The sequence below is a fragment of the Clavelina lepadiformis genome, chromosome 1 (assembly GCF_947623445.1).
Source record: "Clavelina lepadiformis chromosome 1, kaClaLepa1.1, whole genome shotgun sequence".
Taxonomy (NCBI): Eukaryota; Metazoa; Chordata; class Ascidiacea; order Aplousobranchia; family Clavelinidae; genus Clavelina; species Clavelina lepadiformis.
Genome location: NC_135240.1, coordinates 1,328,750 through 1,356,223, shown reverse-complemented (window position 1 = coordinate 1,356,223; position 27,474 = coordinate 1,328,750). Strand labels below are relative to the sequence as shown.

The 27,474-nt window shown below is 38.0% G+C and overlaps 3 protein-coding genes and 1 pseudogene across 4 annotated transcripts; 3 read left to right on the top strand and 1 right to left on the bottom strand.

The window, feature by feature from the left end:
• The first annotated feature begins 1,930 nt into the window (after positions 1 to 1,930).
• Positions 1,931 to 8,885, top strand: LOC143447397 (ribosomal protein S6 kinase alpha-3-like; annotated as a pseudogene). Its single transcript, XR_013114092.1, has 13 exons — positions 1,931 to 2,072; positions 2,408 to 2,446; positions 3,892 to 4,130; positions 4,209 to 4,422; positions 4,997 to 5,177; positions 5,333 to 5,403; positions 6,097 to 6,180; positions 6,497 to 6,660; positions 7,065 to 7,231; positions 7,463 to 7,586; positions 7,711 to 7,797; positions 7,901 to 8,049; positions 8,756 to 8,885. The product of XR_013114092.1 is annotated as a ribosomal protein S6 kinase alpha-3-like (transcript).
• A 7,691-nt stretch (positions 8,886 to 16,576) lies between these two features.
• Positions 16,577 to 18,517, top strand: LOC143447086 (uncharacterized). The gene is made up of 3 exons (XM_076947056.1): positions 16,577 to 16,894; positions 17,384 to 17,451; positions 18,455 to 18,517. Exons 1-3 carry the CDS (start codon positions 16,663 to 16,665, stop codon positions 18,515 to 18,517), a joined length of 363 nt encoding a protein of 120 aa, XP_076803171.1. The 5' UTR covers positions 16,577 to 16,662.
• A 3,388-nt stretch (positions 18,518 to 21,905) lies between these two features.
• Positions 21,906 to 24,259, top strand: LOC143447011 (uncharacterized). Its single transcript, XM_076946945.1, has 8 exons — positions 21,906 to 22,006; positions 22,082 to 22,132; positions 22,267 to 22,423; positions 22,587 to 22,737; positions 22,974 to 23,040; positions 23,464 to 23,582; positions 23,810 to 23,932; positions 24,230 to 24,259. The coding sequence occupies exons 3-8, from the start codon at positions 22,269 to 22,271 to the stop codon at positions 24,257 to 24,259; spliced, it is 645 nt and encodes a 214-aa protein (XP_076803060.1). The 5' UTR covers positions 21,906 to 22,006; positions 22,082 to 22,132; positions 22,267 to 22,268.
• A 606-nt stretch (positions 24,260 to 24,865) lies between these two features.
• On the bottom strand, positions 24,866 to 26,303 carry LOC143464201 (uncharacterized). Its single transcript, XM_076962148.1, has 3 exons — positions 25,955 to 26,303; positions 25,712 to 25,874; positions 24,866 to 25,626 (listed from the first exon to the last, which is right to left on the bottom strand). The coding sequence occupies exon 3, from the start codon at positions 25,617 to 25,619 to the stop codon at positions 25,221 to 25,223; it is 399 nt and encodes a 132-aa protein (XP_076818263.1). The 5' UTR covers positions 25,620 to 25,626; positions 25,712 to 25,874; positions 25,955 to 26,303; the 3' UTR covers positions 24,866 to 25,220.
• Positions 26,304 to 27,474: the final 1,171 nt, after the last annotated feature.

The following is a 27,474-nucleotide window of genomic DNA, read 5'->3' as shown; positions in this document are numbered from 1 at the left end:
TTTGTAGATTGTCCGGTTCAACTATTTAAAAATTCCAGAATATAGGCTATGACTATGAGCTAGCACTTCGTTAATCAGCAAACCACAAAACCAGAAAAAAAGAATCTAAGCAAGCTCTTGGCCTGAGTGCCTGTTGAGATCTTAAACCGCTTATTATAGCCAAGTGTTTTTAACTTTTTTATATTTTTAAGGGAACTCATTGAGATTCTGCAGGGCGTAAAAGATTTTCCTGCTTGATAGCGTAGCCAACAAGGTATGCATGTGCTTCCTATTATGAGCCTGCTCTGTGTTTTTTAATGTCATGCTGCTCTTTTCCGCGGTTTTCGTCAAACTAAGTTGAGCGTGCATCTAAACATAAACATTCTGGACCCACTTATAAATACCTAATAAAGTTATCAGTATCACAATTTTTTGGTTGTTTTAAGTACGTATGTGACAGTACTATGACACCTTATCGAAAGACACTTTATCGAACAACAAAATCGTCTATTTTCAACCGTCCATGGACGCTTTGTTGCAAAATAACTTATTTAAGCCTATTTCAACGACCGTACAAGGACGATTAAGGGAAAACGTCGGATTTGCGTAAAAGCGTCCATGGACGCTTAAACAAAAATCGTCCATTTTCAACCGTCCATGGACAATCCGCGGATTGCGTCGTGTCCAGGTTTTACCCAGTCCCGTTTTAGTGTAAGAACGTTAAGAACAAAATACGAATTACACACATGAAACGTTTTGAGTTATCAATACAATTATAGCTAAAGTTATGAGCAAAAAATCATAACTAACGGTTACAGTAAATTACAGCTACAGTTCGGCTACAATACGATAAGATAACAACGCATTAAGAATAAGTTAAGCGCTGTCCGTGTCTGCAGGTGTGTGTGGAGAGTGACGTCTCACAGGAAGTGGTGACTCAACTGTCATCTTGATTGCCTTGATTAGTAACCAAGGAAAACGAATGTCTCCAGATGGGAAAGATTGTTTTTGAGTTCCGCGAACGGGTTGTCGCTGGTTGCAGATTGGACTTGATAAGGCTGGGGCTAGCGTTACCTGGTGAGCTACATGTTGCATTGTTGGTGTAAAGGACCTGCTTGAACAATTTTGCTAAGTTTCAGCACCAGGTTTCTCCGGCTTCGGTATATTTTCTCCGATTAATCTCAGCAAATTTGTACCAAATATATCGAAGAATTGTTATGACCAGCTTCCGATGTGTGTGAGGAATGCTCACCGATTATGTCGTTGTAGTACGTGTATATACTGGGAGTTGCAACGGAGGCAAAAAGACAGCATTTGACACTTATTACAACAGTCATTGTTGTAAAAAGTAATTAAAACAGATAAAAAACGCCTTTTGTATATAAAATGGTGTAAATGTTCGCTTTTCAATTATATATACCTTACTTTTATGAATTTGTTAATTACGTTAAGTTTTGTTGATATCTGAACAGTGATGCACGATTCACCACAACGTTACGATAAGAAATATTTAATGTCTATGTAGCTCGGCTTGTATTTATGAAACCACTCGAAATAATATGAACTTTCGAGAAACCTTCACAGAACTACTCATAAATACTACAAAGCCATCTCTGTATCATGGGTGATATTGGAAGCCGAATTTTCTGGAAGTCACTTAACTAGATTGTGAACAAAGGGGCACAAAATAAAAGAACAACGTAACCAATATTATTACAAAAACAAACAAAGTACGATTATTCATATTATAATTATTCATAGGTCGGGACAAATATTTCTAAAATTTTTGTGATTTAAAGCAAATTCATGTGCAAAAAATTTGACTTTGCACACATACAATCTTCCTGTACGTTGAATATAGTGCTAAGAACCAAGCCAATGCAAGCTGATGTCTGTGTTAGATTTATTGCTTTGATTCTGAACATTTTATTCCTTTCATGTTAAGGGCAATTGTTAAATTTTTATCAGGAAGGTCGTAGATTGTTATTTAAGCTTAATAAAGTTGGTCAACAAAACCGGCCAAAATGGCATTGGCTCCACTAGCAAATGGATTGTTCATGGATCCTGGACACAGCCAACCACTTACAGAAGAGGTGAGTTCTCATCGATTGATGTCTATGCTTAAGCTAACCTTTTTATCACCATTGATTGCGTCAAAGTTTTGATTGTTCAGCTCGACGTTGACATGTTGTGCTTCTTAACCAATCAGCCGCCAACCATTGAAATCTTATATAAAAAATCTATGATGCTCATTGTTAGTCCTGACCATATCATGACAAATTGACATCAGTTGAACCTTAGCAGTGTTTCCCTCCCTTTTTTCCCTAATCCACTTTGTCCTTAGACCAGGTTTATAATCCCAGCGCAGTTGCATGGGACGATGCTCAATGATTTCATAAGAACTTAACCTTGTGCTTTGTATTGTCAGGTTGAAGATGACATGATCGTGGATAACGGAGACATCAAGGTACGTGCTACTGTCAGGTTGCTTCCTGCTGCTATGTAATGTTGTTCCATGACAATAACGTAAATTGTAAATGTGGTCGTCTGCTTATATTGGTTGTCAAGACGATACAATTCTGTTACATTCTGCTCAAATTTTACGATTTTTCTCCTCATTTCATTGTGTCGCCACATCTAAAGAAAAATAAGCTGAGCTTTTAGTTAGATATAAAATACACTTAATCATGTCGCTGTGTCAGTCAAGATATTCAGAAACATACGCAATCCGCCGCCTTCTTAACGGCTTGTCATCAAGTCATTGTCTCTGATTAAGAAACTAACTCAAGGTCCAGGGTTGCCAAACTATTTTACTTGCAGGCTGCTTTGAAAATTGTCAAAAAATGACTATGATTGGAAAGCTCTTCAGGTTTGATCGGGATGTGCCGAGTATGCGAATGTCGTGTTCACAAACATTTAATTTATTTGTTGTTCGTTGTAGTAAAAGAAAAGCAATGGTTAAGTTCTAAAGAAGTTTTTTTTACACCTAAGTCACAGCTAAAATAAAAGGTTAACTTTTGCCGACTGTGGCAGCAGGAATGTATTGGAAAAATCACGCATGGCCCGTTTAAGTTCTAAAGAAGTTTTGCTTTTTAGGAAATGCTTTAGTTGTCACAATTGAATTATCTACCTTGGATCAATTAAACCAAAGCACATTATAAACCGCCTGGTATTTATGGTACCTCAGGCCTCAGCAAAATTTTTAATGGTTCCAGTTCATGAATGTTTGGTAGTGAGCCTATAAGATATGTGTAGATACAATTAGTTGACATAAACATAGAGAGGAATTATTTCACCGAATGTAGGTTATTATTAAATTAGGTTAAATCATTAAACCAGAGAGGAAAATGGTTAATCATATTATATTATAGCATATATTATAGTTTATTATATCTTATAGCATATATATGTTATATATTATAGCATATGTTATATATTATAGCATACAAGCTGGGTTGGCGAAATCTTGTTGAAAAAGTTTCAAAGTTACAATTTTTTTGCAATAAAATCACTACAGCCATAAATAAATTGTTCAATTTACGACTTATGGCAACTTAATTACAGTAAAAGGGGCAGCTTATTAACATGTCTGTGACTGTTCTCATTATGAGTTTATTGGTTTGTAAACAGGTTTGCTGGCTCATGTTATAATGTTGTGATGTTTCACTTCCAATTTACAAGAGATTAATTTCTTTGTACATTGTCGTTCATTCATAAAACGGCCGACGAAACAATACTTTTATGGGGCTTGTGTATGATATGACGATGATAATTGTCCATTCAACATTGTACTCATATCACATCTCATATCACATTTCGAGCTCGTCTTCTCGAAAAATTACCTAAATAATTATAACAAGGAGTCAGCCCTACTTGGATTTAAATTGATTAATCTCTTGTGTTTGGACACAGGATGAACCAATGCATGAAATTGAAATCACCCAGAATATGATAAAAGGTTGCGAAAAAGCCGACCCAAGTCAGTTTGAATTACTCAAAGTTTTGGGGCAAGGATCGTTTGGAAAAGTATTTCTTGTGCGGAAGATTACAGGTTGGTAACTTGGTATCACAATAAATAGCTTCTTTTATCTTCTATTAAAGGATTACATAATGCACTTGTTGTGTCTGTTGTAGCTGTTGCCCACAAATTCATGTCGACTTAGCATGGCATGTTTTTGTTTACTTTATAAACAAATAACCTCGTAGTAAACATGTTTTTCAAAATAAACACCATCTATTTGTGAACACCTCAAACGACATGTTTGTTTTTATAACGGCTTAAATGTTTGCTTTCCGGGCAAATTGTCTGAAATTGTCGGCAAATTGTTCACCCGACTCTCCAAAGAGCTGATGTTCACGGAGAATGACGTCAAGATCTACCTCGCCGAGCTTGCCCTTGACCATTTTCCTCAGCATCATTTATCGCGACCTTAAACCTGAGAAGTTAGAACCTGATTTCTACTTCTAGTCAGCCAAGTTTTTAAAAGCATTATATGTATTTTTTTGCTGGGAAAATTTAATTTTTTTACCAAATTTGCATTTTTAGTGATTTGGGAAAAACATCTAGGCCTAGTTGGTTATTTGTGCGTACGTCAGTATAAATCCGACTTCAGTGTGTTTAAGTTTAATAAGCGGCTCAATTACTTTTATTCACTGCATGCACTGACTGAGAGGAAGGGCACCAGGTCGACATTTTTGTTTAGATTATATTCTTTTCATTCTGTTTATCTCGATACACGGCTGACAACAGCTGGTGATGTCATTTTCCTGAAACTCGTTGCATTTAGTTTTACCGATTGATGATTCTTAAAATCTGGTTCATTTATGCTTGAAGTAGAAATTAGATTATTAAGATACTCACCATCCCAGTAAACACTGCACAATACATATTCCACTAAAGTTATTCACTATTCTCATGTATTTGAATAACAAATTACCCGTGGGCCAACCTGGTGCTTGGAATGTGACAATCCAGTTCAGTTGTTGTTCATGTGATTGTCCTGTTTGTCATCTCCAGCATTCTGCTCGATGTTGACGGCCATATCGCTCTCACTGACTTTGGTTTGAGCAAAGAGTCATTGGATGGGTCGGAGAAAGCTTTCTCGTTCTGCGGCACAGTGGAGTACATGGCCCCTGAGGTGGTGAACCGCCGTGGCCACGATTGCTCCGCAGACTGGTGGTCCTTTGGCGTGCTCATGGTATTATGCTCTGCTCTCAACTGGCATGCTAAGTTTGTTGATTAAACTATGGCATAAGCTTCTGTAGTTTCATGCCTAGCTGTGTGGAAATATCCGAGTTCGTCTCATTCGCACGTGGTTGTATTTTTAATGAAATGGTGATGTTATTATTTCAGTATGAGATGCTCACCGGCCAGCTTCCATTCCAAGGAAGGGACAGAAAAGACACGATGACCCAGATATTAAAGTATGTACAGATGCACATAGAATGAAATGTACATAGGCCATTGTTAGCATAATAATTGTGGACGATGACCTCATAGTAAGTCAGTGTAAATTTTAAACCTCTGTAGCCTGCTGGTTCTCCATTACTTCTACCTTGTTTATGTTTAATTCATATTTAGTTCAACCACAATGTTACATGAAACTTTTCACTTGCTAATTTGCTATATTATGTTTTGACTTAACTTTTGACTGGGCTCGTTATATTTTGACTTGGCTCATTATATTTTGACTTAGTATATATATGTGGCATTAGTAACGTAACTTGTCCCAAAGGAAAGCTGGAGCTGGGCAATTTTAACAATTTATTTGCCAAATACCTCCTCACTGTGAACAGTGATGTGATAATCATGGTTTCAAGTATAATTGTTACATCACAAGCTCCCTTTTTCCTTTTTGAACTTTAATTGTTTCTCTTTGAAGCTTCAATCTCACACTTAATTGCTGGTTCCTCTCCCCACCCAGAGAGAATTACTGTAATAGCTGGTGCCACATTATAAGTGGCTTAGCATAATATAAGGGCTTCTGGGCTAAGATGCTCACATTATTCGACTTGCTACGATACGTTATGCTGATAATGAACAAGGCCATGTGTGGTTGTTTCTCAATATATCACATCTCATGATATGAACACTTAACAAAACATATTGTTGCTCAGAGCTAAGCTGGGTATGCCACAGTTCTTGAGTCCTGCGGCACAGGCTCTCCTGAGGATGCTATTCAAAAGGAATCCTGCGAATAGGTGAGTTGAAGATGTTGATGTTTATTAGCGAGTTGTCGTGGTAACTCTGTTAAAACTGAAGGTGTTGTCAGCATTTATAGGAACTTTGCCACATATCACCGTATCTAGCTGATGTCTATGATAGATTCTTTAACAGTTTTGTTAATATTTATTTAGCTAATATTCTTACAAGAATATATTCCACATGTACAATGTCGTACCAGACCATAGACATCTTCTCTTCTTCATTGATTTATAAGATGTTTGTGTTTACGGTTTTAAACCTGGCAAGTAGTTGATGACGAATAAATTCATCTCCTGATGTTTCTTCCTCCAGACTGGGGAGTGGGGTGGAGGACATCAAGAGGCATCCGTTCTTCAGTGCCATCGACTGGAACAAGCTCCTAAGGAAAGATATTGATCCTCCCTTCAAACCTGCAGCCACCAGAGCTGAGGATGCAACTTATTTTGACTCCGAGTTCACTTCTCGGACCCCAAGAGGTAGACAATAGACATCTTGTTATTTTCCAGTAAAATAGTCGGCTGGCTGAAAATTAAAAAAGCATGATGACATAAACGATAAACGCTCCGTCATGCTGTGTGCCAGGCAGAGGTGAGTAATATCACTGATTATGCTGTAATAATATATTGGGCTGATGTTGGGTTACGTAGTATTGATCTCTGCTGCCACATAGAGCCGGGTGGTGGGAATATATTGCCTTGTGACCACAATGCGATACAAAGATGCATTTCACGCACGTAATTATATAACCATGCCCAATTCCATCTGCTTTGTCTCAAAGAATGTTTGTAGCGTTTCAGTTGTGGAACAGGTTGTTGGACCAGTTTACTCCAAACAACAACGGAGAAGCTTGATCACAATAGAAATCATATTTCTTTCTTAGATTCACCCGGAGTGCCGGCAAGTGCTGCTGCTGCTCAACAGCTCTTCCGAGGATTTTCATTCGTCGCTCCACAGATAGATGACGCTCAGAATCCGTGGTGAACCCGAACTCAGAACCCGAACATCCCTCAAAGGGACTTCAGCGGAACTGCTCTGCTCACAAACAGGGTGAGTTTGAAATCTCACTAACTTCATGCCGGAAGCTCACCTTGTGCTCTGGTGTATCTTGGACAACTTCATTCTCGGCCTATTAACTTCATCTATATGAGCATGGGCCATTTTACTAAGATTTTGTGTTTACTCTGAAGTGTGCCAGACTGATTGAGCTCAGTGCAAATTTCTGATATTTGTGATGTCACAATAAGCTGTCAATCATCTCACAAAATCTCGTTCTTCCAGATCAACAACTCCCCGAAGAGCTTCCTGGAGGAGTACGAAGAAAAAGAGGAGATTGGGATCGGATCCTATTCCATCTGCAAAGAGATGCATCCACAAGGCGACCAAGAAGGAATACGCTGTCAAGGTAGCCATGGACATCTTTTAAAACTTCAACTTATCATCACCAGTGCTTGAAATTTAGTTTTATTTTGATTTTATTGACAACAAATACCTGATTGTTTCATCACAAAAGCTCATTGTTTGAGCAGATAATATTCAAGAACAAACGCGATTGTGAGGAGGAGGTCCAGATCCTGCTCAGATATGGACAACATTCCAACATCATCGCTCTCAAGGTGAGTCCGATGGGGTCTTCACTCATGTAGTCATCATCTACATTACACTGTATAGATATGTATTGTACCGGGATGGGCAACTTATTCATCCGTTCATAGCAAGACCGGATCAACTTCCGGAGTTGCATCTCAGCCAGACCAGTCTGGTGCGAGTAGTGATCGCTCATCCGTGTCTGACAGCTCTGGCAATGATGATTGGGCAAAATCAGACCTTGAGCACAGTGATTGGTCATCAAGGCCGTTAAGACCCAGGTAACTGTACCTATAGCTACCACTGTCAAACTCTGCTTAGAGTAAGTCAATGCATAGGTTATGTTCATTTGATTTTGTATATAGGTGACATTTCCAAAAAAATACCTGGTTTACTTCATGCAAGGCACACTCATGTTGTTGTTTCATATAAGCCATTAGTTATTCTTGGATTTTACATTTCTGCTGTTGCGTGTCCCGATTAAATGATCTTAATTTAAGTTTGCGATGTTATGATTCATTCTATAAATAGCGAAATGACGGAAGCAAAATATCAAAACTGCTCATTTTAATTCATAATGTGTTGTGTCAACTCGTTGTTAACTAGAACCATTACATCTGGTTGAAGTGCTGCTTGTGATAAGCTTTAAGCCAGACATAGCAAAGGAGAAGTTTACAGCACAGTTGAGACGTTTGAGGTTCATTTTAAGACTGCAACTTTTTAATCACTTGTGAGCACCAAGACCTGGTTAGGTTGGCCATCTGTTAACCAGATTTACATAATTTTCAGTTTAACTCTGTGACTGTTAGATTCAGGAAAATCTCATTTATGGACGATCGATCGATTTAGTCAGGCATATAAGCCTACTTACGTTATGCCAACCTACTTGCTCAACTATCAGCTGAAAGAAACTATCAGCCAAGTTCATGTTCATTATTATGTTGTTTCAGAAAATGTGATAACCATTAAAAATCCTCAATTTTCTAGATCTGCCTCCAGTTCATCGAGTGAAAGCGTAAACGGCCCTTCTACGGTTGTACCCACCCCTCTTCCTGCCCCTCCGAGGCCCAACCTCACCATCGTAGGTTATACTGGAGAAGACATATCACTCGTGTGAGGATATTTGTTGGTTATTATAGTATAATACAGTAGTTTCAAATTTCAATTAAATTTATGACAAATCATATCAATATTTATTAGAATTAGGCCTGCATATACTGCATGCAGTAGGTTGCAATTAAAATGCACTTATTGTCACAGTTTTTATTTGCTTGCTTGATTTGTCGTGTATGTTTGTTGATAAGTCGTGAATCGCTCTGTGTGAGCCGGTACTAAATCATATCGTTCGGAAGTTACATCAGTTTGTTACAGAGGAGTGATATACCTATTTTTATTTTTACCTAAGATTAATAAAGAATGGTTTTTCTTACGCTTTTGTGATTTTCCAATGTTTTAGGAGTTTTAGTATAAGAACGTTAAGAACAAAATACGAATTACACACATGAAACGTTTTGAGTTATCAATACAATTATAGCTAAAGTTATGAGCAAAAAATCATAACTAACGGTTATGGAAGACACTGTTTCCAATGTCTTCCAAGTTGTGTTGTTATAATCATATTTGTGACGTTTACCACGCTATTACATAACGTCATATTTGCCATAAGTCAATCACAGTTCACGGTAAAATTACAGGTTTACCGAAATGTAGTTGAATGACAGTTGATTCCGCGAGCTTACCTCTGCTTGCACCTTTGAACTTATTGCATTTTGATGACTTCTGTGTGATTGACAGCTTATTAGTAAACATGTTTATCTGTACGATTGAACTCGTAGTAACAGCAGTGTTATGTTAAAATAGACGTTGATTGATTGACATATTGTTTCCTGTGTGAAACACCTGACTTGTAATACGTCACGTTAAAAGTCCGAATCTTTTCCGTAATGAAAAACGCATTCTCTTCAAGTTGAAATCCTCTTTTTTTATTATCTGTTTCAGTGTATTTTTATTTCCTTATTATCTTCTTAAGCGTATAAGTATAGCGAATTATAGCGTGATTTAGAGAGAACTAGAATTGTTACTTATAGCTAAGAGGTAACTGTAATAACCTTGTGAACGTTTTCCTGAAGTATTAATGAATGCAGAGAGTTGCGCTTGCTTACTAATGGGTTCTTAAAATCCTTACTATATGACTCGTAATATTATCGTAAATCTTAGTGTTGTTTGTAGCAATAATGAAAGATATTAAAATCTATATTAATCAGATTCTCAGCGTTAAAATTGTATAACTATTCAACTGAAGTTTAGGAGTTCCTAGACAGAATTCGCAACCTTCTAATCATACTTAAGAGTCAGATAACAATATATCATAATATCCATAATTTGGCGGTATCTATATTACAAAATTACAAACAGAGACCCCCATTTGGTGACCCCGACGTGATTGAGCCATTCATCGCCATTATCAATTGCACACTTGATGGCGCGCGACAGCTTACCGTTGTACGATTCGACGAGTCCGTTTGACTGCGGCGCGTACGCTGTTGTAAACTTCACCTTACATCCTAAATAATTCATTAACTGTGCCCATGTGGACGATGTGAAATTCGATCCTCTGTCTGAAATAATTTCTTTTGGAATACCGTAACCAGAAACGTAATGATTAATGAAATATTGGCAAAGTGTAAACGCACTTAAATCTGGAACTGCGATGGCGTGAAACTTGCGAGTCCAACGGCAAATAATTGTCATAATGTAACGATAATGGCGCACTACTGGTAGCGGTCCCACAAAATCAATATTTAAAACTTCTGCTGGCCCATCCGGTGCACTGTAAGTTGTTAAGGGCGAGCGAATGTGTCTGTAGACTTTATTTTTCTGACAGGACGGACAAGACTTAACCCAAAGCGAGATGTGTTTAGACATGTTCTGCTAAAAAAAACGTTCCTTAATGAGCTTGATTGAGGCACGCGTGCCAGGGTGCGCGATATTATGCAAATGTTCAAAGACAGTGCGGCGGAAACGTTCAGGAACAATGGGTCGTTCGCGTATAGTGGATTCGTCACACACGAGCGTCATTTCCTGATCTGGTAATTTACAGTCTTTGAGCTGAAGTGACGATTTGGCGGAGCGCAGCTTTTCAATTGATGAATCTCCTATTTGTGCTTTTGCGATTGCTGCAAAATCTAAAGGTACGGGGCATGATAATATCGAATTTACTTGAGGTGCGATAGCTCTTGACAAAAAATCGGCTGCTTGATTGGCATGGGTAGAAAGATGAATCATTTTTGGGTTATATTGCGATATATAAAGCAAATGTCTATATTGACGCGGCGACAAATGTGGGTGTTTGCCCGATACAATTGCATTGTAAAGGGGTAAGTTATCCACTCGTAATGTGAAATTGCGACCTTCCAAAAAATATCGAAAATGACGAAGCGCCGTGTACGCTGCCAATAATTCACGATCGAAGGCGCTGTATTTCCTTTGCGCTGCTGAAAGGGGGCGTGAAAAGAAAACAAGTGGACACAAAACTCCTTTTTGCTTTTGTTCTAAAACAGCGCCCATAGCAACGCTAGAACAATCTGTGGTAAGAAACGTTTCAGCGTCCAATTGTGGATATGCTAAAGTTGTCGCATTAGCCATGGCCGTTTTACTGAGCGAAAAAGCACGCTTTTGTTCGGCGGTCCTAACTAATTTAGCGTCGTTCTTTTTGTAGCTGTTAGCTAAATCATATAATGGCCTGAGGATGTGCGAACAATGTTGGATGAATCGAAAATAATAACAGAAGACACCTAAATAACGTTTGAGTTGTTTACGCGTAGCTGGAAGTTCGTAATCTGTGATCGCAGCGACGCGTTCCTTCGTTGGGGAAATCCCCTCACTGGACACTTTGAAACTCAAAAACGATATTTCGTTTTTAGCAAACGTGCATTTATCCGGGTTAATGGGAAGCCCAAATTCATTCAAACGTTGAAAAAGGATTCTTAAATCTTTGAGGTGTTGTTCCATGCTAGAAGAACTTAAGATAATGTCATCAAAATAACTATAACAACCCAAGTCTCTCAAGGGACGGACAACTTCCGCGATTAAACGACAAAACGTACGAGGGGCGTCAGAAATACCGAACGGAAGTCGCAGAAAATAATAATTTCCATCTGGAACAACGAACGTGGTTTTATGTTGGTCTTCTTTAGCAATGGCGATGTTATAATAGGCGCTTTTTAAGTCAATCTTTGAAAAAATGGTTTTGCCAAACAGATCATCCGAAAAACTATGCAAAAATGGAACAGGAAATGACGTATCAATGCACTTCCGGTTCAGCTTCCGATAATCAACACATAAACGGTGTTTACCGTTACCCTTGGGTACTAACAATGCTGGACTGCTGTATTCGCTGGACCGCGTCTCAGCGATGATTTTGTTGTCTAACAATGTTTGTATTTCTGCCCGCATTATTTTTGATTTTTCGGGAGACAAGCGATATGGTTTAGAGCGAACGGGAATGTCATCAATTGTGCGAATATGATGGACCACATCATGTTTCGGGGGAATGACACCTGGGGAGGGTTTCAATAAGTTAGGAAATTCTTGTAATAATTGAAAAATTGGGTCAGAATTTGTTAAGGTACCAATTTGTTGAAGACAGTAGGAATTAGATTCGAGAGGAATGATAGAGTGATCAGGTAAGTAAACTAACTGTTGAGCGGAAGGGTCAATGGCTAAATGAAATTTGCGGAAAAAATCTAACCCGAGAATGCAATGTGGTACATCCGCGACAATGAAATCAAATTGAAATGGGTGCTTCACGCCAAAATCTAACGTTAAGGTTTTGACATTGTATGCTTGAATTGGAGTACCATTGGCAGCTTTTAAATTAAAGTCAAGCGACGGTTGAGTACTGTCTGCGTGCGAACGAGTGATTAATGATACCGTGGACCCAGAATCAATAAAAAAATGTAGATTGTTAGCAAAATCAACTTCCAGGGCATCGTAAATTCGGCGCGTGGGGCTGGAATTTTTCGAAGCGAGAAAAATCGTCATGGTTTGCTACCTGGTTGTCTGAAAAAGGCACTTTGTCCTGCCAATTTTTAGTTGTGGATCGTACTTGAGACTGTGGCTCAGTAGTTTTCTGATGGTCTAGTGCTAGATTACACAATCCCCCACTTTGAGGTCGTGATCGATTCAATAACATCGCCTCGTGTGCCTTCGATGCAAGTGAATAGAGATTATCATCATAATTTGAACTTGCTAATGCAATGGCGATCTCTCGCGGTAACGCTTGAAGGAACTTGGTACGAATTAATTTCTTAACCGGCAACGACAAGTTTTCTGAACCGACAACGTTGATCAGTTGGCGCATTAGATGTTTCGGGTTTTGATCGGTGATAACTAAATCCGATAACAGTAATTCAATCTCGTCTTCGCGATGGTCAGAATTTCGTAGAATTTCCGCTTTAAGTAAGTCATAGCAATTGGGCGCATTGGCAGACGGAATGCGAAATGATTTTAAATCTGCGGCCGGAATAGCTTCAATGGTCAACAAGTATTTATGTACCTGTGACTGGATATTAAACAGTGCAAATTTTTGATCTAAGTGATTCAACCAATTCTGACTGTCAAAACTCCAAAAATTGGGTAAGCGCACATGATTAAACGGATCGCGATGCGGCGATAAATTGCGCGGCGGGATAACTGGCGCAGATGTACTGGCAATATCCGGTGAGCCCAAAGATTCCGGAACTATTTCCTGTTCGTTATCACCATTCGCGGTAGATTCGGAACTTGATTCGTTGCTCATGTTAGAGTTAATCACCTCGGTTTCGCTGTATTACTTATAAATAATACGTTCCAGAGAGGAATCGGTTGTTCGCCAGCAGAACTAACTTGTGGCCATTCACTTCGTTTACCAGGGACATTTTTTAGCGAAGAAAAGCTTAACACACCGTTTGACGCATCCGCCTACCTCAAATCTTATCACGCCTTTGTTAATAACCATCAACATAAACCAACATCGCTTTCAAAATACGTTAAGTCGTATGTAGACCCGAAGCTTTTCACGTGCGAAAAGGTTTATGTCCGTAACGATCACGTGAAACCTAAATTCGTCTCGACATATTCCGGACCCTTTGCTGTTTTACAACGTTTTCCTAAATATTTTATCCTCTCAATGCGTGGCAAACAAGACTCCGTTTCCATTGATAGGCTGAAAGCTCACGTTGCTATTTCATTGGAAGATCCAGAGCATCCTGTCGAATGTCTGCCTAGCATCCCTCCAGAACCAGATCCCTCAGCATCAAGTCAATCAAAAGACTCCTCAAGCATTCAGACCCAAGCTCAATCTCTTCCTGCTCCCGAACCCCTTTCTGAACACGTTCGACCAAACGTTTCGCGAACCGGTCGGAAAATAATACCTCCGCAGCGTTTTCAAGACTAAGTCAATATGCGCTTCGCAGACACACTTTTGTTTATTTCTTTATGTCTTCTTGCTTGTTCATTCTCTAAAAAACATCGCCATCACAGGGCGCATGTCAACAAACGTCCACTATTGCTGTGTCAGCACGATCATGCTAAATCATTATATACCTTTGATGACAGTATGCATTGTCAAAAACAGGCACCCAATCGTGTTCATTCCTGTCAAGCAACTGTTTTTGCACCAGACCAACATCTGAAGGAAATCGATGCCCTAGTATGCTCCTCGAAAATAACTTCCTGGCGCACTATATATTTTTTCTTTGGTAGCTATCAGAAGTCTCACAATTCTTATGACGACAATCCTCCCTCCTCTCAACAATGTCTTATGTGGAACAACAGTTTGAGCATGAGCAAATGCAAAGGATGTTTGATCATGACTTTGTGGAGGATGAAGACTCAGAAGATCTTTCTTACTCCGTCGACGATATTCGCGCCATGCATAAACTGAAGTCATCAGTTCAGAAAAAAGATGGACGATACCAGTTGGGACTTCTATGGAAAACCGACAATGTCACCCTGCCATACAATCGTTTTCTGGCTGTGAAGCGATTGGCATATTTGAAGCGCAAGCTTGAGAAGGACATGAGCTTGTTTGATCAGTACAAAAAGAAGATCAATGAACTGCTGCAATCTGGCTATGCCAAGAAAGTTCCAGAAGGACAGTTTTGCCATGCAAAGAGAACATGGTACATCCCTCATCACTGTTGCACTGGAGGGAAATTCAGAGTTGTTTATAATTGTGCTGCAAATTACAAGCTACGGCGTTACGCCATGTGGAAGCACTTTCGCAAAAAGAACATTGTTGAGCCACAAACGTGGAAATTGGCCAAAAGCACGCGTGGAGGAGACATATGCAGACAAGGATGGGATTGTGAGAAGAGTCCAAGTGAAAACTGCAGACAAGGATGGGATTGTGAGAAGAGTCCAAGTGAAAACTGCGGACTACAGATTCATGCGTGACATACGCAAGCTCTGCCTTTTAGAGGCAGCATGAAATCGAGCTGAGCCTAAGGTGGCCAGCAGCGCATTTGCGAGCATACGCAATTACAATGCTAGACATACATTAGCCATTCACAGGACAAAACACCTTTCTATTTGTACATACACATGTTAACTGTATTAGTTGCCTTACTCTAGCCATTTATATCATTTTCACTGTTGCTTGCATGCTTAGTATTATCTTGCCAGTTTGATACTATTGAGTGTTGTGAAGACGTGGTGTTATGTCAATGACCTCTTTTTGGGTACCCGTTATGCCTTGCGCGCTGCCGTCGAATTTGTCCGTGTCTTTGAGAATAACTTCATTCCACTGCGTTATTCTGGGGCCGGTATGTAACGTACAAATTAACATGTTGTTCCTCCCAATTATATGATTTGTGATAAGGAGTTACATGAACCAAAATTCCAATTGGCTTGGTAATCAAAATTCCAGACAGCTTTAGTGATTGCGTGTCTGGCCTCGTGGTGACGTGTTCTTGTCTTAAATTGCTTTAATTAGAGCCGAGGCCGTGTTGTTAGGCCCAGTTTTGTGCTAGCCTAACCTGTTTAGTGAGGGTTGCATGCAGTACGTTTGGGTAGTGGTCAGTGTACATGTTGTAATGCGTAAACTGAGTAACCATGTGATTGAGACCTACTTTATTGGTATCTACGATTATTGTTTGTACTGTACTTTCAGATGCTAAGTAACCACCTGGGTTCGGTATTTGTAGAAATCACATGCACGTTACCATATACTATACCGTTATACCTGGTCAATATAACAGCTTCAAGATTACGTGTGCATTTCTAAATACCAATAGGGTGGAATTCAGGCCTTGTTGGCCCAAAAGACTAGGTGATCGGCTTCTGTAAATTTGCCGGTTACAATATGTAAGTGAAAAGATAACACGCATATATATAAGATAATCTGGAATAGAATATGTAACCGCATGTTAGTACATTGGCAAGCAAGGTGAGGCATTATGGGTAGTGGTCAACCACAACTGGCGCTATTTACAGTTAGCAACAATAACCTTCTTATTACATCTGTTACAACACTGGAGAGCGCCCTTATCAATGTGATGTTTGCTGTAAATTTTTTTTATAAAGCGGCCATTTGCAGAATCATATGAACGTCCACACTGGAGAGCGCCCTTACCAATGCAAAATTTGTTTGAAATCATTTTCACAAAGCAGCTCCTTGAAACAGCATATGAATGTCCATACTGGAGAACGTTCTTATCAATGCGATGTTTGTTGCAATCATTTTTCTTCCCAGGCTTTGTTTTGTATGCTGTATAGGTGCATAACCATGATGACATAGACTTCAACTAAGTTTTGTTTTACAGGATTGTGTAACTTTAAATATTTAAAAATCAACAACTGCTGAGTCTGAAAAGTTAAATCAAAAGTTTGTACACAAATACAACGATTGCAACATGTCAGCTTTGAAGTTTTCTGATAAAGAAAAGACAAATTGTAAAAACATTAAAAGCAATATTGGATGTTTGATGGCAACTAAGGAAAAAGACAAAGGAAAACATTTTTCCTGCAAAGTTTGTGATAAATCTTTTAAACACAAATCAAACTTGAATTCTCATTCAAGGACTCACACTGGTGAGCAGCCATATCAATGTCGGATTTGTTGCAAATCATTTTCACTAAATAGCAGTTTGCAGAATCATATGAAAGTCCACACTAGAGAGCGTCCTTATCAATGTGATGTTTGTTGCAAATCATTTTCACTAAATAGCAGTTTGCAGAATCATATGAAAGTCCACACTAGAGAGCGTCCTTATCAATGTGATGTTTGTTGCAAATCATTTTCACTAAATAGCAGTTTGCAGCGTCATATGAAAGTCCACACTGGAGATCGTCCTTATCAATGCGATATTTGCTGCAAATCATTTTCACTAAGTGGCCATTTGCAGCGTCATATGAAAGTCCATACTGGAGAGCGCCCTTATCAATGTGATGTTTGTTGCAAATCATTTTTCGAAAGCGGCCATTTGCAGCGTCATATGAAAGTCCACACTAGAGAGCGTCCTTATCAATGCGATGTTTGCTGTAAATCATTTTCACAAAACAGCAGTTTGCAGCGTCATATGAAAGTCCATACTGGAGAGCGCCCTTATCAATGTGATGTTTGCTGCAAATTATTTTCACTAAACAGCAATTTGCAGAATCATATGAAAGCCCACACTGGGGAGCGCCCTTATCAATGTGATGTTTGTTGCAAATCATTTTTCGAAAGCTGCCATTTGCAGCGTCATATGAAAGTCCACACTGGAGAGCGCCCTTATCAATGCGATGTTTGCTGCAAATCATTTTCACGAAACAGCAATTTGCAGAATCATATGAAAGTCCACACTGGGGAGCGCCGTTATCAATGCGATGTTTGCTGCAAATCATTTTCACAAAACAGCAATTTGCAGAATCATATGAAAGTCCATACTGGGGAGCGCCGTTATCAATGCGATGTTTGCTGCAAATCATTTTCACAAAACAGCAATTTTCAGCGTCATATGAAAGTCCACACTAGAGAGCGCCCTTATCAATGTGATGTTTGCTGCAAATCATTTTCACAAAACAGCAATTTGAAGCAACATATGAAAGTCCATACTGGAGAGCGCCCTTATCAATGTGATGTTTGTTGCAAATCATTTTTCGAAAGCGGCCAATTGCAGCGTCATATGAAAATCCACACTGGAGAGCGCCTTTATCAATGTGATGTTTGTTGCAAATCATTTTTCGAAAGCGGCCATTTGCAGCGTCATATGAAAGTCCACACTGGAGAGCGCCCTTATCAATGCGATGTTTGCTACAAATCATTTTCACAAAACAGCAATTTGAAGCAACATATGAAAGTCCATACTAGAGAGCGCCCTTATCAATGTGATGTTTGTTGCAAATCATTTTCAGGAAACAGCAGTTTGACAACTCACATGAAAGTTCACACTAGATAGCGATAGCGACACAGAAATGTGCAGCATCATATGAAAGTCCACATTGGAGAACATCCTTATCAATGTCAGATGTGTTGCAAATCAGTTACACAAAATAACAGTTTGAGAACTCACATGAAAGTCCACACTGGAGAACGTCCTTATCAATGCCAAGTTTGTTTCAAATTATTTTCACAAGCCGGCCATCTCCGAAGTCATATGACGGTACACACTGGCTAGAATGCTTATAAATGCGGGTTTTGCTTAAATTACTTTCACATTGTAGCTATTTGCGACACTCGAGAGCAACGATAGCAGTGTTCTTGTTGTGAGAAGTCGTTTGGATTGAAGTCGGATTTATCAGGTCACAGGAAAGTTTACAACAAAGGATCACCAGAGAAATGATGACATTTTAAAAAGCTATTTGGACATGAAGTTACTTCTAAAAATCATTTACATTTTATTCTTAAAGATTCTGTTGTTTAATGATTCATGTTTTGAAATCATTTTTGCTACAACATTTCGAGATTGTTTTCTTAATGCAAAGACATAGATATTTAATGCTTCAGTCGCATACATTTTGTAACAATATTTTTAGTTTTAGATTTGTTTACTTTTTCATATAAGTAATTGAGTGTCATTTAAAAACTTGAGCTTCAATCAGCAAAGCTAGAGATGAATTTGTTAAAAACTTGGTTATAAGTTGTTTTTTTTTAACATTTTTCACTTTCGTATGTTAAGTTCTTGTTTTGTGTTGCTCTCTGTTGTTTTGTATGCTGTATAGGTGCTTAACCATGACGACATAGACATCAGCTAAGTTATTTTACACGTTTGTTTAACTATAAATATTTAGAAAACAAGTTTTGTTTTTCAAATATAAACTTTTTTTTTAAATGTAATTAGCAAAAATGATGTTGTGCAATAACAGCATTCTTTGTACAACATTTACTTAAAAACATGTTGTGCTGATAGAACTATGATAAATGATAGACATAGAGGAAAATTATCGGCGTGTAACTGCAGTAATTTGCGTTCTTTTCAGTACTTTTATTGTTGATTGTCTTCCAAAGTTGGTCTGAGTGTTATTTGGTTAATTTTATATTTTTAATATATTATATTGAAAACATATTGTTAACATTTTGTTCATTTACAAGAATTACGGTAAAAGGATATTTTTAGGAATCTGTTTCTCACATTTTTTACTTTTTGTTAAATGGAATGTTTTTGGATTTTTCCCATTCATGATCTTTCTTTAATTCGTATATGATCTGCGTTTAGAGCCTAAAGCAGCGATCTCTAAACTCTGGGTCAATAGTTATACTGTAATACAATAACTTTATAACATTTTTAACAATGTTTTTTTGTCAAATGCTCGATTGATTATTATGCTGTTTGCAAAGGAAGCTCTTAACGTGGTTTGTTATCCAAGTGATTTACTGTTAAATTTTGCTGATGTTGATTTCTTTGTTCAGTGTTCTTCTTTTTTCTTAACCTTTGCATGAGATGCAACTCTGAAATTCTGTAAACTGCGACACTAAGCATAACTGTTATGGTCTTTGTTTATCATCTTATGCTGTGTTGTTCAAACACGGTGCGCAATGTGTCCAAATATGTTTTATTTCAAACTTGACATTACAGCGTACTTTTTGTTTTTTTCCAATAGGAGTTTAAAAGTGTTATTATTTAGTTATGGAGTGTCATCCAAGTGGTTTGCCAGTAGCCATTATGTTAAAAGAATTTAGCGACCTGATTTTGCAAGAATTGAAATCAATGCGACAAGATCTGAATTTGGGATTTGCCAAAATGCAAGAAAACATGAAAGATATGTATTCAAAGCTTCTTGCAGAAGTAAAAAAAAGTGAAACTACAAACAATGGAATGCCAGTTGAAGAACCATCGCAACCATCGAATGTAGAAACTGATGTTGGTATTTGTATTGAAGAAGTTTATTCAGAGAAGGCTTCAATTTGTCGTCATCTTATGCCAGGGGTGTCAAACTCAATCGCACCAGGGGCCAAAACTAAAAACTTATTTAACGCTGCGGGCCGTAAGGATAAAACTTGATTGAACGTTTCGTGACACGAGTATATGAATTGGAACAGTCAGCGAAACCGCACCAAAATTTTTTTTTTTGACGGTTTTGGCTGGGAATAAATCGATTTATTCTATCGTATGATGAGGCAACTGTTGTGCTGCTGTATTGTGCGATTTGTTATAATCTTGTTTCTTGCTTGAAAAAAGTAAGTTATACTGCACAATGATCTCGCTGGCCGGAAATAGTTCAATGTATAAAATAGCATTGCGGGCCAAGTTTTATTGTAAAGCGGGCCGGGAGTTTGACACCTAGGTCTTATGCCTACTAAAGAAGAACCTTTACAGGATTGGGAGATGTCACGGTTTGATACTGGTTATAAACTGCTCCCACGATAAAAAGTATTGTCCCTCAGTCAGAGATTGAAAGAAATGTACCGCATATTTTTTTAACTGTTCCTTTTCCTTGCTAACTTTGTGAAATTTAGTAACAGTTGACATCTTTTAATTAAAGCTTTCATAAGATCAAGTTTGACTGCTATTTAGCATTGCGGCATATTACTTTTTGACCTGTTTTAAAGTCATGTTAATTATAAACTTTCCTACACCATCTAATTTTCTCATGAATTTATTTTTAAGTTATTTTTGCAGCTTATTTCTTGTCAACTAAGATAATAATTAAATTCTGATTTAATTGCACTTGTGTCCCATCAACCAGACTAAGAAAAATAAAATCGTGTCAGGAACAATTCAAATAACCGGAGAAAAATTGTCAACGTCTGAAGTGAAGGAAATGTGCAAGTCACCGAAGGATCATACGTTGGTTCTGCTCTCTCCGGGGTTGTGAGGTATAACTTGCATGATAATGTCATTGGCATGAAGTGCGATGTCAAACATACACAAATTTTTCTATAGATCAATTATGACAACTTTCGACGGCTCATGATTCACGAAAGCAGTTGGTAAAACGAAATCTCTTCGACAGTTGAACCTTGATCTCGGTGCCGTTGCAGACGTGGAGTTTGCAAGCTTGTTGTCTGTTGCCTTGATGACTAACAGATCTATTCGATCACTTTAGTAAGAAAGGTTACTTAGCTCAAACGACGCAAATTGTAACAACGCAATACTATACTGTATATGTAGTCAAAATTACTTGATACAAAATCCGTTAGAAAGCCTTTTTTCAGACTGTTTGCTATGAAATTAATGCTGTTTTGATGTAGATCGCATTTTTTAAAATAACTTGGCATGTAAACTTACAATTTTTAAGGAATTTTAAAATTTTTTGTGTTTTAGTTCAGTTGATTTTATGAAACATTTATACATTCTATGACGCAGCATGCACGGATGCCCACTTGGTGAGAAGGGCGTGAAAGCTTTGATGAAATCATTGTCGATGCATCCATCAATCGTTGACCTTGATCTCGGAGATTGTCTTCTTACTGATGCAAGCATCAAGATGATTTGCAATATCTTGCCACCAGATGGAGCCAAACATGGTTGGTTGTCATGTGCTAACTGACAGGACAATTAACACATTCATACTCCCCTTTTTGTAGATTTTTGGCGGAAGTTAACTTATCTTAATTTACTATAATGTTACTTGCAATTTACTTCCTCATAATTTTGTAACAGCAGCATTACTGCCGTCGCATTTTTCTTTTCACATAGAACCATTGAAATGCAGTTAAGATAGTTTTATCGCAAGTATCCCACGACATTTCAATCAACTACAACACGTTTTCCGACCGGATAAAAAGCTCCTCATGTCAATCAACACCCTCGAAATCGCCTCGTGCAACCTCTTGTAAGTAGCTGCCTCGTTCAGTTGGACTTTCAGTGTTTGGAGGAATTTTTAATTTTGTCTTCTTGATGTAAACAGCTGAAGCTAGAGACGACTCCTTCTCCAACCTGGATGATTCGGAGAGAAGAGGTTTGTGCTTTGCTGCGAACCACTCGAGTATATGTTGGTCAATACAACTTTGCGATCATGATACTTCACCCAATTCTCAGTAGTGGAATGACGTGGATTATTGTGTTCTTACCGAGGGTCCACTTTTTATACAGCGATGGGTTTCACGATCGTCGATGAGAATAGTCCGGCGAGCAAACTTGCAAAGAAGAAGGAACAATTCCTCCTCTCACGATTAAAGAAAGAAGAAGAGCAGAGGAAGAAGCAGGTGGAGCGAGAAAAGGTATCAGAAGCGAGAAAAGTCGAAGCCAGGTTCGTCTTTGATGAAAGATTCCTTTTCAAATTCAGGGCGATGCACAAAGAGGGTTATAGACCCCTTAAACATGTCAATACATTACTATTTCATTTAAATTTGTTCAGTCTACATGTTGTTAGTTTTAATTTTCCAATTGGTAATTTGTAAATATCCCGGCAGACTTCAACAGGAGAGAGCTTTGCAGAAAAAGGTGGAGGAAAAAGAAAAAAGAGAAAAAAGATTGAAGAAGTATCAGAATAGAAAAAAGCAAGAGGAGGAGGCCTCTCTCCATCAAGTTGGCGTCATCGGCTCCAGTGGAAGTGCAAAGAAGGCAAATAATTGTTGGGTTCAAAGTTTCTCTGTAATGTACCCATTGTAAATCACCAACTTAAACTAAACTCAAACTAGCCGTTATAGTGTAAAAATCTGCTCGAAATAAATAAAAGAAAAAAAATAATTTGTCGCTGGAACATTATAAATTGTATCTTAAAAAGATGTTTCCTCGACTGGTTTCAATCAAATTGTTATTTCTTGTAAAACTAATAAGTCGAATCACGTGTTATTCAGACCCCCAAGGTAAAACTCCCTCCACAGCACCCAGACCGTGATGAATCTTCAAGAAATTTGGAACACGGTAAGATGATTGAATAAACTGGCAGCAAATATCGTCATATAACAAATATATTCATCTTGTTCAGATGTGCCATCTACAAGCCGTGGGTTGACTGTTCCCTTCCCCCCAAAAATCTTTGCCCATAGGGTAGGGATTGGACTTGATGCGTTTTATAAGCAATGTGGTTTTCACGACATGTATTTTTGATACAAAGGTTAAAATTCAGCTGAATTTTAATAAAATGTTCTTATTCTTTAGTCGAGTTCTCGTGAAGATGATTCAGATTCGTTGGGATCAGTTCCAGGATCTGAATACACTGGTAAATACTACATGCAAAGATATTATGTTAAACAAACAAAAATTATCGTGTTTTAAGTTTTACATCTAACAGCTATCCTAACTGTTTGATGACAAAAACGTTTTCAAATGCTTATCTTCTAACAGGGCCAAAGTTGTACAAGCAACTTAGTGTTAAATCGAACAGGACTCTGATAATGAAGTCTCTCAATCATTGCTGTTTGTCTTGTAAAGTGAATGAACCCGTTCGCAATAAAACGCTGCAGGTATGGATAATATGAAGAGACTGCAATGTAGAGCGCTTTTTATTATTAATCGAGGTGTGTGATGTTCGCGGCTGATTAATTACCAAGGTTCTGTTAGACCAAAATAAATCGTTATTACTCTGGCGAGCAAAAAAACAGATTAGTTGTGAAAGAGTTGAAATAGGCAAAAAATCTATGAAAACGATTTCGAAACCGACCTTTGTAAACAAGATTCTCGCACATTGCAGGCACTGCCAGAGCAAAGTGAAGCACGCCACTTGATGGTGCTGTTCAGGGACTTAAATGTCAGTATCGTGGCTTGTACAGCTACCACCCCGATGAAGAAAAATTGCAAAAGATTTGTGGGACTGGTATTTATTAAGCTCATACCTGGTTGCACATTAATGTTATCGTTAACTTGCACTGACAAATGCCTATTTGATAGTGGCCAGTTATTACTGCATGCAGTGCTAAGATTTCACTTTGGCGATCACTAAAAAATTTTAAAATAACACAACTTTTAAATGCTAACTGCTAATTTTGCTGTTGTAGTTGCAACTTGCAAAAGTAAAAATTTTGAAGGACTGTTGGAGAAATTTAAGCGATTGTTTCTGTCCCTCAAACACATTTAAAAATGCGTTGTAAGTATTAAGTTTAATTTGTTTAAGCCCACATACCATTACACCTCCAATGATTGAATCTCTCTTCAAATACAACTCTGGAAGAAGGTCATTTTCCAATGTCCCTTCAAAAACATTGTCGGTCAGCATTGATGGCATTACTATCAAGAACTCTCTCTGGCAGCATGCAAAGAAATGAGATCTTTTTTGAAAATCTGCATTCTATGCTCCATATCATATTTTCTGTTTCCTTTCGTTCACTGTTTGAAATGGTTGCATTTACTGTGCACACTGTGATAAGAATCATATTCACATTACTTTGTGGTTGACTTGCATTTATTCTGGTACTAACTCATAGGTAACTTATATCAATTACAAAGCTGTGAAAAGGTTACCACAGATTCCCAGCCTATTAAGGTGCTCTTGAAAATCTAGTACATTCGCATTTTATGACACTGTTGTCCATTCGGTACCTTCAAGCTTATAATGATTTTGTGTATATTTGGGTGTTTCGTTTACTTGTAGTGATATTTCCTTGACAAGCCTGTTTGCGTTTTGTTCCGGCATTCAAACAATCTATATACTGTATAATATCAAAGTAAAGAATCTCTGATGACAGCGCTTGCCATTAATTGTTTAAATTTCTGTTGTTGCTGAGTACCCAGTTACCTTCCCGTTGATTGTTGTGTGACACAATGTACTGTTATTAAAACTCTTCAATAGCAAACATTCTGTTTTAAAAATAATCGTTATATTGCGCAGTAAGACCATCGTAATATGTTACAATTTTAGGCAGCAATGAAAATATTAGTCGTCGTCAAAAAGCTTTAAAATCATAACAATTTTTTCTTTGCAAGAAGCGATGTTGGGATTTCATCTTTATTTAATCCTTTCACAGAAAATAATCTCTCAACTCTTTGTGTCAAATCTCCCCCACACTTCATACCTCGAGCAATCAAAGCAGATTTCAACGCTTCCGGATCCAAAGTTTTTAATTCCTCCACATTGTTGAAGGATGAGAGATCAATATCAGAATGTCCTACTTTTTTTCATCTTCTTTATCAGGGGTAGAAGTTCTAGTTGGGTCATCACCAGCTACTGATGCATCATCACTGGACTTTTCTTCATGACTTCTCTTTGCTTCATCACCATCCTGGCTGATATCCTCTTTATGGGCAGGAAGTTTGGCGGAAGTCTCTTTCAAAATGCTCTGTTCTTTTTGTGGAGGAGCAGAAATCACTACATTATCTTCCGTTTTGGAAGAATCGGTGTTTATGCTAGTGGAAAAGGATTCATCTTGTAAAGATGAACTTGATTCTGGAAACCCATTACCTTGCTTCATGGATAATCTTGGATTGATGTCTTCACCATCAGAATCAGTGGAGTCGTCTATACTAAACCATAACTTGCTCCTTTTTACATCCACAGAAGATTTCATTTTGGAGCTGGAAATTTAGAAGTTTGATAGAGATGAAAAAGATTCAAGAGGTATTGTATCCATGACAACGATCATATTCATCAGTCAATTACCTTGATGGGAGGATCTCTGCTTTTCGCTTCTGTGCAGTGATTCCTTTCTTTAAAGCATCTTCCACATTATCGGTTGCTTCTTCCACCTTGCGCTCGTAATCGGGATCATAGAAGTAGTGTTTCGGAGTTCGGACGTTGGAGTTGCTTTTCTAACTTTTCAATTCTGCAAGTGATGGAAAAAGTGTTTCAAGAACTGGCAAATGTTTTAAAGACACAAAAAATTCATGAGAAAATGTTTCATACTTTTCTTGTTCTTTCTTTCTATCGTTGTCCGCTTTCTTTTTAATCCATTCCATCCCTTGCCTCCACGAAGTCTTACATGGGCAGAAATGTAATCTCCTTTGACCAATATACAGTATCATCATCTTTGGCACAAAGACCATTTCGTGTCAAATAAATCGATGACGGCAAAACATTGTTGTTAAAGAGAAGTCCAGCAAACTTGGCCATCGTACATGATGAACTCACTTCAACTTCAACAGCAGGCACAAAAAGTTTTTCAAGATGAACTTGCACTCTCATATTTTCAAATGCTGTTGATCCAAGTGATTTTCACAAAATATACGAAGTGTTGTAAACCTAGTAAGTATATTGGCATATAGTCTATAATACCAGACAATATTCATAAGTTGGCCTATCAGATAAGGTAATCCAGCGATTTGTTAGAACTATCACAATATAGGCTAGCCTAAGCATACATAGATATGTGTAGGCCTAGTTAAAGCATTAAAGAGAGAGAATTTATTTTTCGCCATTCAAAGAAAAACTCTAAGGACTTTTGTCATTCCGAGGAATCCCATCATCCTACTATGGGAAAGTGATGGTGTGATGTTATGATGCATTGAAACATTTTAGACTCCTTTGTTTGAATAACTGCTTAACCATGTAATACATCTGTTTAAACATTTAATTCTATCCCAGCTGGAGAACACACATAACCCGCTTTTAAGTGCCAATTATATACAGTGTTCACGGTCGCCACACTACCATAACCAAAATTAACAGTTGCTTGGTGTGGGCATGGTTGCTCTTAAATTATGTGAATTCAGCCAATAGTAGTAGACTAGTAGCATAGCATCTTATGAAATACATCGGAGCCGGAGCTATGTTTCAAACAACTGGCTCCAGCTCCTGCTCCGGCTCCATTTGAATTTCACGAAGAGCTCCGGGCTCCAGCTCCGGCTACAAAGCCCTGGTTTGAACACCCCTGGTCCATACACAGTAAAACGGGAAAACGGATATAACGCGATAAAGAAATTGAACTTTTGCTATTGCTACCAATTCGTGATTTGATCAATAAAAGACTTTTTTTTATAAACCCTCAATTGCTATAACATTATAACAACCATTTTAAACATAAATTACTTTAGCCTAAAAGCTCATAAAAATCTTAAGCAAAGGTTTTACAAAAAGGAAAAAATGCATAGTTTTAAATAAATGCTTAAATATGACGTTAACTTTGGTTTCTTTGTTGGCATGCCAAAACCATTCGATTTGTTTAATTTGACACTCACTCCCACATGATTTGAGACCAAGATTTGATCAAGGTAAAATGCCTCTATGATCAAAATACAGCAACGTTTAAATTGTAGAATGCTACTTGGGATTTATACAAAACCTTACACTTTCACAAAAGGTAATAGAGTCGGATCTTTGCAAATGAGTTAAAGGCTAAGCTACCAACCTGTCTATAGCCTAATCATGATTGACGTTTGCCCAAGGAAAGAAACATACATAGCGTAAGGAAATTATTATGTGGACGC

Excerpts from the sequence above, each read along its gene's own strand:
- LOC143447086 (XM_076947056.1), top strand. The coding sequence starts at position 16,663 with ATGTCAGCTTTGAAGTTTTCTGATAAAGAAAAGACAAATTGTAAAAAC. Across the intron at positions 16,895-17,383 it reads ATCATTTTCACTAAATAGCA|TTTCACTAAACAGCAATTTG; the intron begins GTTTGCAGAATC and ends GCTGCAAATTAT. Across the intron at positions 17,452-18,454 it reads AGCGCCCTTATCAATGTGAT|CTATTTGCGACACTCGAGAG; the intron begins GTTTGTTGCAAA and ends TTCACATTGTAG.
- LOC143447011 (XM_076946945.1), top strand. The coding sequence starts at position 22,269 with ATGGGTTTCACGATCGTCGATGAGAATAGTCCGGCGAGCAAACTTGCA. Across the intron at positions 22,738-22,973 it reads CCAGTGGAAGTGCAAAGAAG|ACCCCCAAGGTAAAACTCCC; the intron begins GCAAATAATTGT and ends CGTGTTATTCAG. Across the intron at positions 23,933-24,229 it reads GCAAAAGATTTGTGGGACTG|CCCACATACCATTACACCTC; the intron begins GTATTTATTAAG and ends AATTTGTTTAAG.
- LOC143464201 (XM_076962148.1), bottom strand. The coding sequence starts at position 25,619 with ATGAAATCTTCTGTGGATGTAAAAAGGAGCAAGTTATGGTTTAGTATA.